The sequence below is a fragment of the Archocentrus centrarchus genome, chromosome 2, assembly GCF_007364275.1.
Source record: "Archocentrus centrarchus isolate MPI-CPG fArcCen1 chromosome 2, fArcCen1, whole genome shotgun sequence".
Classification (NCBI taxonomy): domain Eukaryota; kingdom Metazoa; phylum Chordata; class Actinopteri; order Cichliformes; family Cichlidae; genus Archocentrus; species Archocentrus centrarchus.
The window spans coordinates 7112193-7126260 of NC_044347.1; the positions used below are offsets into that span (position 1 = coordinate 7112193).

At 42.7% G+C, this 14068-nt stretch overlaps 1 protein-coding gene across 1 annotated transcript in view; it reads left to right on the top strand.

The window, feature by feature from the left end:
• The window catches only part of LOC115798479 (uncharacterized), a 214761-nt gene that overhangs the window by 156527 nt on the left and 44166 nt on the right, over positions 1 to 14068 (top strand). The window contains exons 16-18 of the mRNA XM_030755332.1: positions 10099 to 10272; positions 11050 to 11205; positions 12206 to 12252. Coding sequence (XP_030611192.1) covers positions 10099 to 10272; positions 11050 to 11205; positions 12206 to 12252 — 377 coding nt within the window. The remainder of the gene's footprint in view (positions 1 to 10098; positions 10273 to 11049; positions 11206 to 12205; positions 12253 to 14068) is intronic.

Here is a 14068-nt window from a genome sequence, read left to right on the forward strand (position 1 = left end):
CACACCCTGGTATATCAGGATTATTTTGCATCAGTGTCTTAATTTCCCCTGGCATTCCCTCCAGTACCGCCTTCCTGAACCACTCTTTGTTCGCTCCTTCTTTATAAGGATGAACACCTGTCTCTTGGAGCTAGGTGTCTTTAACCTTATCCAGATAAACTCTAGGGGCCTCAGATGAGTCCCACATGAGTTTAGGAATGGCTAGAGCTACATTGCTAGGGAAAACTTCCCTCATAGGTGCACCCAAGACAACTCCTCTGTGATGCAGGGGAGTATCATCTGGGTCAGTCTCCATTTGGGCCAATTCTTGGACCTCTTTAAGGTCCCTTCTCGACATCCCTTGTGCTGCCACAGCCCTGAAATCACCCACTGCGACTACGTAGCCTGGTGTAAGGGGATCTAGCGGATGTAAAAATTTAGCTCCTCCTTCAGGTGGGGGAGGTAGCTGATCTGCCAATGTTTGAATATCACCTAAACCAAAGGGTTTATACTGCAGGGGACCTCCTTTTATTCTAGCTAATAATGGCATTTGTGTGGGCAACGTTTTACTTCAGGTCCCACTGGACGGTTGATTTGCCTTTTACTCCTTTCCCTCTCTGGGTCCTTTAGTTTCTCTGTTTCCTTTTTCTTACCTTTCTTTCTCCGTCTCCGCTCCATCGGAGACTCTCCCTCTGTTAGGTGGCCTCCTCCAAACAGGAACTGGTCATCTTCCATCTCCTTTTCACCTTGGACTCCCCCCTTTCCTGTCCATTTTCGTTCCAGTCGCGGTTTTTTCGATGCCTGATAAGGTGGTGGATGATCTATGCCATGGAGTTCCATCTGTCCTCCTGTTATGTTAATTACGGGATACATACCTGAGTTGCCATCTCTCTCCTCCTTTTCCTTAGGAGAGCTGTCAAAATCCTCTACTGGTGGTGCCGATGGCTCTGGAGTTCCATTCTCCATCTCTTTTAAATCTTTATCTTCAATTTCTCTCTTCATTCGGTGGTCGAGGCACATACAAAAGGTGTAAATGTCATAAAGTTTTCTCCAACTTTCCATAGCATCCTCATATGTTTTCCTCCGTGTCCTTTTTTTCCAGAACGTGAGCCCCTCTTTCTCTTCTGGGCTACATGTTGCTTTTACTCTCTCACAGCGACGGTTCAACTCGTCCCTTATCACCTTCTTCAATGGGGCGCCTCTCACTTCCACTAATGCCTTCTGTTTTGAGGGCTATACCTACCTGTTCCCTCACTCGTTTTTCAACACTCTTTTTGTCCCTTATGGTCTCTTTCTGTTTTTCACCACCGTTGCCAATTCCTCAATTTGCTCATTGACTGTTTTCCACTCTTTCTCCATGTTATCCTGCTTTCCTTCTTGGTCCTTAATTTATTTCCAGTTACTCTAATATAAGTTTTCTTTATTATTTTATTTATTTGTTTATTTTATATATTGTTTATTTTATTCTATTTTATTTTATTTATCTATTTTTATTTTTACTTTATTTTATTTTACTTCTTTTTTTTATATTCCTCTGCTTTTCTGAGTTCTCCACCAATGCATGTGTATGTGTGTGTGGATGAGTGTGTGTGTGTGTGTGTGTGTGTGTGTGTGTGAGTGAGTCCCCTTTGTGACTCCTCCTTCAGCACCCACCCTCAGAGACTTCCGCCTCTGAGAATCAGTTTGCTTTGTCTGTTGAGGAGTTCACTTCCTGTTTTGAGTGGCCGACCGCGCCCAAGTCCGCTGGTTCTCCTTTATTCTTTGCACAATTAAAAATTTTACTCTCGACGTCTTCTCCTACGTTTTCTCCTTTTTTCTTTTTTCTTTTTAACGCATCTGGCTCCCGAGATGTCTTTCAACAGGCGAAGATCGCCCTTTCGCTGCGATCTTGCTGTTGATTCCACGCTCGTGCACCAGCATTCATACCACGGTCGCGCGCATTCACAATTTTCCCTCGAATGGTTTATTTTTTATGATGCTTGAGGTCCTTTTATCAATTAAACCTCGGGCCTTCCACCCTTATTTTTTATGATGCTTGAGGTCCTTTTATCAATTAAACCTCGGGCCTTCCACCCTTATTTTTATATGCTAGAGTTTTTTATTCATAATCATTCCGAAATGCACTATTATTTGAATATGCTGAGAATGATTATCAATAATTTTCTAGGACTTTCACCCTTATTTTTACTATTCGGAGCCGCTTCAATCTCTCCAGGAATTAAACACCTAGTGCTAACCGATTTTCAAATCGCGTTAGACCGAACCACGTCTGGTCCGGCTGGCGAACACCACTCGCTAAGCAAAAACTATTTCTTATTTTAATCTTCGGGACTGCCTGACTTTCCCAGGGATTTCACCTAGTCTCCCACCGGTCCGACCGCGTGGACCGTAACCACGTCTAATTACGGCTGGCTCGACCACCTGCTAGGCAAAACTATTTCTAATCCTTATTTCACTTTTTCCTTTATACTAAAACCATTCGTTAAATAACCCAATATTTCCCCGAACTTTCTGCATTATTAATGTCCTTTTTAATTTAGAAACACAGGAGTTAAAGGTGATCTGACCACTTTTTTTACAATACTCAATCAGCAGAAATTCGATCAAACAGGTTTTCTGCCTTACCTTTTCATATTTCGCGCGCGGGGTCAGATCAGCTGTTTTCCCGGTTCGTCCGAGTCAAACAGACCTATCCAATTCTGTCATATCTCCCTCTTTCATCCCGGACGAGCATCCCAATTTGTTGGGGAATTAATCTTACACCGTCTTTTCCCCTCCCGGGTTCGTAATGAAAGAGTAGAGATCGGACTTTCAGTTTCATTTTTAACAATTTATTAATCACCACACATAATACATAAGGTCAAAAATAATGCAGATTTTAACACAAGCATGCTTGGAGATTGCATATTAATTCTCCCTTACCGCATTCATGCTGTGGTCTCCCCCTAAGCGCCCTGCAATCTGACTGTCTGTGCGCGCCCCCGTTCTTTATGGTTCGGGGCCATAAAACCCATATAAGGATATATGTTTACCTCTCAGGCCAGCTCTGCTCGCTCAGTTATGCGACCCCCACTCTACTCCTCCTCTACTCTACTCCTTGCTGCACCTCTCCAACTTCTTAAGATAAACACAGTGTGCTCCCCAATAAGCCTTACATTCCTTAAATCTGCAATAATTAATTCCCTCAGCATCTCGAATTAACCATATCGATGCGAGAACCGCAAAACATAACTGACAACATTGTAACTAAGCATATAACCACCGAAATGAGAACTCCCATGATCCTTTGCTGTGACGGGGCCCACCCTTGATTGGCTCTAGCCCTTTGTGCAGTATGCAGTCTAAGATACAGAAAAAACAAAGTTTACACATGAAAAAAAAAACGTGCTAGTCTGTATGATCTGATTTATCAACACCCTAAACCTTTTGCATGATGCAGACACAGGGGCTGTTAGCATTGTTATTTTAGAAAAGGTTATTTAGGAGTGGGAGTTTGTTTAAACATGTTAGCCGAATTGAAGTGTTTTAACAACACCCTGTAATAAAACTTTTATTCTGCTGTAGTCTATTGAGTTGGTTCTGATGAAGACAAACTGCGCAGAGATGTTTCATTAACAAGTTAAGATCCTCTGATAATGATGATGAAAAAGAATAGAAACACGGTTAATGGGTAAGTTGGTGTATCGTTCTGACTTACACAAAAATAGGATTATACACATCACTGAGACATTATTTCCTCCTGTGTGATATTCTGTTGTGACTTTGAATCGTACTTTGGGTAATCTGTGTGGAAGGGTCAGAAAAAGGATGAGATTCTGCAGCTATAATGATTTCACCAAACTGTCAGGTTTTATCAAACTCAGTGATACAACATCGGTACTAAAAACAGAAACTAACACACACACACACACACACACACACACACACACACACACACACACACACACACACACACACACACACACACACCCTGCTAATTGGGGATGAATAGTTAAAGTGTACATGGGTGAGAGTTCACCTAATGAGCGTTTGTGTGAGTGCCGACCTCTTTGTCCCTGAAAATTAGAGTCAGTTAGTGATTTTAAGAAAATGCAGTTGTGATAACAAATAGAACATAAGAAATGTTGTGAGAACTCTTTTTCCCCCCCCACCTTAGATAGGAAAATACACAGCTATTGCTTTAAACCATAGTTTTTTTTTTTGTTTGGGGCATAGTATGTAACGTATTATGAATGAATGAAAAGATGTTTAAACATATATTGCACTGTTTTCCGTGAGGAATGCAGAGTTAAAAATGATCAGCCTGTACAGTTTTTAACATTGATTTTTATTTCAACCCCATAAAAACAAAAATACACAGTATGCATTACATATACAGCCTGTGCTTGCCTAGCCAGTAGTTTTCCACCATGAGAAGGTCTGCTGGTAAGTCCTCAAAGAAATACTCCTCCCTCAGTTCATGATACAAACTGTCTATTGCCTCTGTGATGTTTAATGCATGCATCAATTCAGACACCTGAGCGTCCACAATCCATGTGAAATCTTTACGTGCGTCGTCCACACAGTTGGACCATAAGAAGAGTCGTATGGCAGGAATGAGTCGATCTGTCCAGAATAATTTCATCACTTCGTCATAATAATGCGCATAGTAGAAATCAGGAATATCCTGCTTACAACTGTGCTGATCATAGCTAGGGTGTTTGACTTGACATCCATAGCATATCCCTTCATGATAGTTCTGCACGGCCTTACACATAATATGTAGTGTAACGATCTTAACAGCCATGACCCCGCGCCGCGACAGTTGCTCTTCAGGTATTTGATGAGATGGTGGAGGTGAAGAAGATGGAGAATCAGGAGGAGGAGGAACGGTCATCACCCGTGATGGTTGTGACGGTGGTGATGTAACAGTTGGTGAAGTTTTAACGTCTGAAAAACAAACATCATTAGTTATCATTAATGTAATATACACATAATACACACCCGTACAAGTAATTATTTATTTTTCTTAAAAAAAAAAAAAAAAAAGGAATGAGTTGCTATACAGATTACAGTTTGGTTTACATAATGTTGTGTAAAAGAATATGCTTACCTGAATCCATTTAATAGATAGAGAGTGTAGCGATGCTCCGGAGTCAGTTTAAAAAGAAAAAACTTGGAAAAAAAAAGAAACTACGCGATCCTCCTCACAACCAATGTTTGAGACGGTCTTGTCACGCTCAAGTACAAGAAACACCAGCAAATTTGAGTTGATTTTAGAATTTCTGACATGCGCTCACTGTTCATAGCCAGGAACTGCAACTTTATTGACAAGAAACACATACGTGCTGCTCTGAAACACCCGCGGTGACGGTAGGCCATTAGCGGCTACAGACATCTCAGTCACGGTGTTCCATTACTAGTTAGCCTCCGTACCTGGCAAACGTGCGTAATTCACATCTCAAATTAACAATATCTATGAGAGAACCGCAAAACATGCCCGATAACTAAACACATAAACCACGAAATGAGAACTCCCATGATCCTTTGCACCTTTATTTGAAAGAACAACAAAAGAACTCCATTTCAGCTGATCACACTCTCATCGCTCCATGCTTTAACATGGAAAAATAATGTGATGTTCGCAACTAAGAAACAGTCGGGGCGCTGTGTTAAGGACGTGGAAAAAAAATCCCACATAGAGAGAAAAAACAACAGTAAGCCCTGCTTTTCTGTATGTAGATGAACACACCCACTGTTGAAAGTCGGCCATTGCCGTTTATTTCACAACCGTATTTTAATTAAGTACTGTCTTGTGAGTTTGAACCTCTTTGATGTCCGTCTGGGGGGAAAAACACGTGTAAGGAGAGGCATGAGAATGAGTCAATGAGCTCGATTGTTTTGATCATAGTCTGACTTTTTTCAGTACGATCGGGATTTCTTCGGTTTTTACAGCAAATTTGTTTGCTCAAATAACTAAAGGAGCTCACACAAGCCTGTGGGACTGCATGGTAAAAGAGGGAGAAAGCTCCGTGATCTTCGGGTTAACTTAGCATTACCTAGGCATTTGTTTTTGTAACCCCGTACAGGAGCTGCAGTTTTATCCACACATATTCGCAGGTCAGGCCCGTGCTGCAAAAAAAACCAGTCCCCAGCGATCCTATGCCGTTAGCGGCTACATACAACACGATCGCGGTAAGTGGATGAACGGATCCCCCTAACATGTGAGTTATTTCCTGAGAAAAAAGTCTCCGATGGGAAAGTCAGATTAAAAAATAACTGCAAAGCGATTTAAGAACCTAGCACTGAAATGTGAAAAGGCTAAACATGCAGCAAACTTCATCTGTTGTCGCCGGATCGTGGCGTTTGTAAATGCGACATGTTACTGAGATGATTAATGGGCCCTGTTGTGGATGTCAGTATATTATTTATTTTATTTTATCATCGCATAGACTTTTAGTAAGGCCGATTGTGTAATTATTTGTGTGTGTCTAAATAAATGCCTTGGATTTCAGGGGTGAATCTATTAATCTGATTAATGTGTAGCCAGGGCCCTCAGACATTTCTATATGTAAATGAACAGCCCCACTGTTGAACTCGGATATACGGCTGTTATTTTGCCATAGTATTTTAATTACTGTCTGTATCATGCTCGACAGGTGAGCTCGGATATTAGATTATTTACCTTTGTATTTACCTTTGTACCTTTGCACTGTCTTGTGAGTTTGAACCTCTTTGATGTCCGTCTGGTGGAAAAACAGTTGCGAGGAGAGACAATGAGCTCAGTTGATTTGATCGGATACCGTGTACGTCATTATCACACCTCAGCACAAACACGCACGGACACACGCACGCGCACACGCACCTCACACGCACCTCACACGCACGCGCAAGGCTTTTTTTCACACCTAGGTGTGAAAGGGCCGCATTATTATTACTACTCCCCTGATGTGCCCCTGTCCTGTCACTCATCTGTCCTTTGTCTGAGAGCAAGGATCAAATTATAGGTGGACACAATTCCATGCTGAAACACCAGTAGCGCTAATGAGCCAAATAGGAATGTCCTGTGTGAATAAAGCTTACAGAAGAAAAAGAAGATTTGAACGATCTCGCGGAGAAAGTTTTTTAACCGATAATAGATGCCAGTCTACATTTTGAGGAATTTGTTGGTAATGATAAATCATAAATCCCTTTTTACTCAGAGCTGTCACACAGCATAAGTCTGAAAAACATTAAATTAAGAAGCAAAGTTAGTTAAGAGTAATGTTAACTGAGGCCATTCTTGTGTTTGGACATGGACGTTAGCATTTCACTAATTCATGTAACCCGAATTCATGTACTTCTTTGTAATTTGCATTTGTGTGTTAACATTAACTATAATGTCTGGCAGTGATAGAGAAGAATATGAAAAGTAAGGGTCAGTCTCAGGTGGGAATTCAGCAGTTTTTGAGCAAAAGAGTGAGTCTGCCAGCTGAAGATGAGCAGGGTGAGAGGAGGGAGGGAGCAGCAGGACACAGTAGACCAGAGGCTGGTCAAGAGCAGGACACCTCCAGTCCCTTTTCATTAGGTCAGAAATCATTTAGGGAGAGCAACAACAGTTAATGCTGTAATGTATGAAATGTCTGATATTGTTATTTAGTGAAATGGCACATAAGTTCACTGAATTCTTACACCTCATGGTGATAAGATTTACCATAGCTTTAATGTAATGGCTTTAATTTTTATTGGTCCGTATATCACCACATCTTCCACAAATACTTGGCCCCTCTATGAATACTGTGGCCCCTTGATGGCCCCTTACTCAGAAAAATCCTAGATCCGCTACTGCCTGCCATGACTCCCTTTATGCTCGCTCCTCTTCAGTAGTGCTAGCTAAGCTGTTTATGTCCCGTGAGCACAATTTACAGACTCGGTCCGGCCCACTGTGACCCCTGATTATAGCGCTATAAATGAGACATCAATTATATGTATTTAATCCCTTTGTACCCGATAAGCCCTGGTGATGGAGGATACGCCAGTACGACTGTCTCTTATCTGTTATTATTCCTCCGTTTAGGCTCAGATCGTTTGATGTTTGACGGCACACTGACCGGAAATGCAAACTTCTCTCTGACGTGTTAAAAAGTAATGAGTCTGTTTGAAAATGTAAGAAGTAGAAAGTACAGATACTCGTGTAAAAATGTAGGGAGTAAAAGTAAAAAGTAGTCAGAAAAATAAGTACTCAAGTAAAGTACAGATACTTGAAAAATCTACTTAAGTACAGTAACGAAGTATTTGACTTCCCACCTCTGTCACCCAGCACCATCACTGACTCCAGAGGACATCCCAGCACAGAGCTTGACCTCTGCACCAGTTTGTCGATCCTGCTCCTGTCTTTTTGGTGCATCCACCCCCCCAGCAGACCACTGCATAGAAAAGGGCAGATGCTACCACTGAGTCGTAAAAGGTCTTTAACAGAGTCCTGCAGACACTGAAGGACCTCAGTCTCCTCAGCAGGTGGAGTCGACTCTGGCCCTTCTTCTACAGGACATCTGTGTTTGTAGTCCAGTCCAGCTTGTTATTGAGGTGAACACCCAGGTACTTGTAAGAGACCACTGTTTTGATGTCCTTTCCCTGGATGTTCACCGGTGCTGTAGGGGGTGACTTCCTCCTGAAGTCTATGATCATCTCCTTCGTCTTGCTGGTGTTGATTTGCAGTGCGTTGGTCTCACACCAGCCGACAAAGTCACTGATGACCCCCCTGTATTCCTCATCATTCCCATCTGATACACATCCGATGATGGCCGTATTATCTGAGAACTTCTGTAGGTGGCAGTGGTCTGAGTTGTACCTGAAGTCTGAGGTGTACAGACTGAACAGAAAGGGTGAGAGGACCGTGCCCTGTGGCGCCCCCGTGCTGCAGACTACCACATCAGACACACAGTCATGGCACCTCACATACTGTGGTCTGTTGGTGAGGTAGTCGATGGTCCATGCCGTCAGCTGCCTGTCCACGCCGGCTCCCTCCAGCTTCCCTCTCAACAGTGCAGGCTGGATGGTGTTGAAAGCACTGGAGAAGTCAAAGAACATGACCCTCACAGTGTTCCCTGCCTGCTCTAGGTGAGAGAGGGACCTGTGCAGCAGGTAGATTATGGCATCGTCCACCCCTTTGCTGGGCTGGTAGGTCCGGCATTGTTTATACTCGTTTGTCCATATGCACCACTTTTTCTTTCAGATGTACTTTGTGAGCCACACACACGCCCATGCAAACATGCATATACACACTTCATCCTATTGGCACATTCAGTACTTCCCTGTATCACACAGCCTGCCTGAATAGGCTCTACTGCACTTCTTATCTTCATCCTCACAATCAGGTCAGTACAGCTCATCTTCCTAACTTCATACTTTCTCATTCATTACACTGATTATAATTATACATGATTAACTATCAGTGAAAGACCTGAGAAAGACCTCCTGTTCATGTCATTACTGCACTTCATTCAAAATCATTACAGAATGATTCTTCTCACTTATTCTGTTACATTTATAATGCTGCATTTCAAGCAAAATTACTATTACCAGAATCACACATGTATATATTGTGAATAACATACTTTAATCACTAACATGAGCTACCTGGATATTCTTTTCCTCTCTAAAAGGCCTCTGTCTCTGTGCTGAGGGTCTGAATCTGTCTGAAGGATTTCCATCTGCCTCTTTTTAATGTGTTTGTATTAATTTGTGGTGTTGCCACAGTAAACAATATCCTTCATACATAGACTGCAGTGTTCATTTACAGCTGAAAAACATTTCCACAGGATGCTCCTTTTCACTTACTACAGCCTACATGTGTATGCTCAGTCACATGATAACACAACAACAAATCACAGAAGAGCAGAGGATGAGGGGGAGGAGCAAAGTGTTCGAGGAATGGTGTTTGCATAATTGTTGAATTATTGATGAAACAGGAGCAATGCAGTATTGAATGTAGTATCAATTCCATCACTCCAGTATTTATCTGATGCCAATACACCATTGATATCAACTATCAATTTAGGATTGATCCACCCACTAGTACCGCTCCAATTAAAATGTGAATCAGTGTTACTTAAGAAGACTAATCCTTTACTAATTGCTTTCTTATTATTGTCTTTTCAGACTGAGTCTCTGTAACCTCTCAGAGAGAAGCTGTGAAACTCTGTCCTCAGTTCTCAGCTCCCAGTCCTCTAGTCTGAGAGACCTGGACCTGAGTAACAATGACCTGAAGGACTCAGGAGGGAAAGCTTTATCTTCTGGACTGGAGAATCCACATTGTAAACTGGAAACACTCAGGTCAGCATTCTTCAAATGTTCAAGAGATGACTAAAATTAGTGTCTAACTGATGCAGGACTGTGTCTGCTATGATTTAGCGAATTATTAAACTGTGGCAGGTTTTTTTCTCTGCTCGAAGAATTTTCCCTTTTGAGTTTCTTTATGTTAAAGATATCTTTTCAGTTAGCTCCTCAGCTAAATTGGCAGCATGATGGTGTGGTGGTTAGCACACTGCCTCCCAGCTGGAAGGTCTGGGGTCAAATCCAGTTTGACCCAGACCTTTCTGTATGGAGTCTGCATGTTCTCTCCATGTCTGTGTAGGTTTCCCCCAACAGTTCAAAGACATACAATTACTGGGGTTAAGTTAATTGGTGATTCTAAATTGCCCATATGTGTGAACGGTTGTCTGTCTCTCTGTGTTAGCCCTGTGACAGGCTGGTGACCTGTACATGGTGTACCCTGCCTTTTGCTCTAGAGCAGCCCGAGACCCTGAAGGATAAGTGGAAGTTGGAGTTGGAGATTGAGTTTCTTTATTTTAAAGATTTCTTTAAACTTTACTCCTGAGCCTTGAATGAAATATTTTCTCATGTAAATCCTTAAATGATGTCAGCCTCACCAGCAGCACAGTTCAGTGGAGGATGATGTTTAGCTGCCACTTTGGTTCTGAAAAGATTTGATGACTTGGTTATTTTGAACTCCTGTTTCAGTCATTTCATTTTAAACTGATTTGTTGCTGCAGTTTGTTGTCTGCATGCAGCTGCTCTGCTGTTCTCTAAGAGTATCTGTCATGTCTGCAGGCTGTCAGGCTGCCTGATCACAGAAGAAGGTTGTAAGTCTCTGGTCTCAGCTTTGAGCTCCAACCCCTCCCATCTGAGAGAGCTGGACCTGAGCTACAACCATCCAGGAGAGGCAGGAGTGAAGCTGTTGGAGCAGCTGAGACTGGAAACTCTCAGGTATGGAGAGGCCTGTTGCAGCCACAGACAGTGTCTGATAGAGGAGGAAGCTGTACTTCACTCTGGCCCTGTCTGATGACTTCATGCTGGATACGAGTGTTATCTGAACAGTCACACATAGAGGAACCTTTTTACTTTGCTTCTATCAGAAAGTCTGCTTGAACAGAAACAGTAGATATCTGTATGGGGGTCTCAAAAGAGAAAATCTCCATAAACATCCTGTTAGCCTGCAGCCTGCACTGTGGGATGTGTGCTGTGGCAGACGAGGGCACTGAGAGCTCCAGAAGGAGCCTGCATGGTGGCCACGCAGCCAACCAGCACTTCAGTCACATGCTGTCAAAAGTGGTCCCAGGGAGAGACCCCCACAGATCCAGAGACAGAGGCAGTTATAAACATCAGTGCTGCTGATTTCACTGCATTATTGTCATTAATATTATTCCTGCATAAATAAATTAGCATCAATGAGCCTTTCTATTGATTTCCAGTGGCTCATGTTCCTGTTAGGAGAATCTGAAATATTGATCATCAAAGTCAGTGAGAAAAATCAAAGTGAAGCACACGAGTATGAGAATCAGAGTGAGTGAAACAGAGCAGGAGAATCCAAAAACAGAAACTAATGAAAAGTGAAGTGACAGATGCTTCCTTTGTAGTTCACTGCAGCTGCCTTTGTTTGTGCACTGCAATAATGATCTGATCATTGATCCACTCTGATCATTAATATTCAGACCAAGTAGCAGCACATCAAGGACAGGAAAACAAAAAGTCAGCAGGTCCCTCTGTGATCATTTCCATGCAGAAAAATACAACAAACCTGTTGCATCTTTTTCCAGAGCTGTTAATTAACAGCTCACAGAGTCACTGATGTTCTCCATTTATAACAAACACAAAGAGGACACAATCTGAAAATCAGTGTCTAACAGTGTGTGTCTGAGAGCGATGTAATGTCCATGTGTGCATGCTGAAAGAGACTGTGCTGCTCTGACCCCCCTCCTCCTTTCAGGGTGGAGCCTGCTGGAGTCCGATGGTTGAGACCAGGTCTGAGGAAGTGTAAGTGTGTTTTTAATGTGATTGATGAAAACAAAGCAGCACACATTCAACCATCTTCAAACTGTCACATCACTCATTCACATCTCTGATGTCAGGAGGCATCATCAAAGTGTCAATCAATGAACAGATGATGGATCAGTAACTGCAGCTGGATTGTGTTTGTTCTCTCCATCAGATTCCTGTCAACTCACAATCGACACAAACACAGTGAACAGAAGACTCAAACTGTCTGACAACAACAGGAAGGTGACACGTGTTGGGTATCAGTCATATCCTGATCATCCAGACAGATTTGAGGACAGGTGGCCTCAGCTGCTGTGTAGAGATGGTCTGACTGGTTGCTGTTACTGGGAGGTTGAGTGGAGAGTAGAGGTTTTAATATCAGTGAGTTACAGAAGAATCAGCAGGAAAGGAAACAGAAATGACTGTGTGTTTGGAAGGAATGATCAGTCCTGGAGTTTGAACTGCTCTGATGATGATGGTTACTCTGTCTGGCACAACAACAGAGAAACATCCATCTCCTCCTCCTCTGTCTCTGACAGAGTAGCAGTGTATGTGGACTGTCCTGCTGGCACTCTGTCCTTCTACAGAGTCTCCTCTGACACTCTGATCCACCTCCACACCTTCAACACCACATTCAATGAACCTCTTTATCCTGGATTTACAGTCTGGGCTAGACCATTAAAGGATATGTCAGTGTCTTCATTTGCCATTCAGTTTATTAAACACATGAGTTTTGGGGAGGGTTCCTCAGTGCGTGTGTGAAGTTTAGTGTAAAGAGTGTCCTTCTGAGTGTCCTCAGGCAGCCGGCACAATCCCAGAGCCCCGGTACCCCAGACCCCACGCCCCGAGCCCCACAGAGAAGACCGGCCAATCTGGCCAAAGGCCAGCACCCATCACCCCAAGCAGCCCGGCCACACCCAAGACTGTAAGGCAGCACCCACCCAAGCCCCCCACCGCCATCAACCAGGACAAGCACACGGATGCCACAAGACGGCAGCCCCAGGATTCCAGTCCTGGGGGATATCAGACACACACGGGCCCCCAGAGTCCACCCCAGGCCACCCACAAAGCACACTGGGAGCAGAGCCCACAGCCAAACACCCCCGCTAAGTAATGGATCTGATCAGTGGGAACCAGAGGGAGTCAAATTCATCCAATTGGTTTTTAGAAGAAGCAGACAATCTCTCTAAGCTAACATGATCTAATAATAGATTTCTGTATTGAGTAATACACAGTTTATTTTTTGATTTCCAATTCATGAGGATAGTTTTCTTAGCAATGGACAAGGTGGTAAGAACTATGTGTGATATACATGACTCCATAACTAATTCACTGAGTGATATAGGTAAACTATTCCAACCTGTCAGATCATCCTCTATTGTTTTTAACAGGGGGATATGATTTAATCGTAAGGCTGAGAGCCTGGCAGAAAAAATGATGCCTAAATATCTAATATTACCTGATTTTAGTGGAGTCCTGGAGGTGTTCTGAAAATTACAATTCAAAGGCAAAACTGTTGATTTAGCCCAATTGCTAGAGTAATCTGTTATAGATAAAAACTTATCTATTAGTGAGATTGTCTTCAGAAGAGAAGCTTGTGACCTCCCAAGGAAAATAATACATCATCAGCATAAAGGCTTATTTTATGATCTGTATTTTCAGTTTGAATCCCTTTAAAATTTGCATGTTGACGGATTGCTGCTGCTAGGGGCTCAATGAAAATAACAAAAAGTGAGGGAGAGAGTGGGCAGCCCTGTCTGGTACCCCTCTGCAGATTGAAGCTTTGGGAAATAACATCATTTATCCTAACACG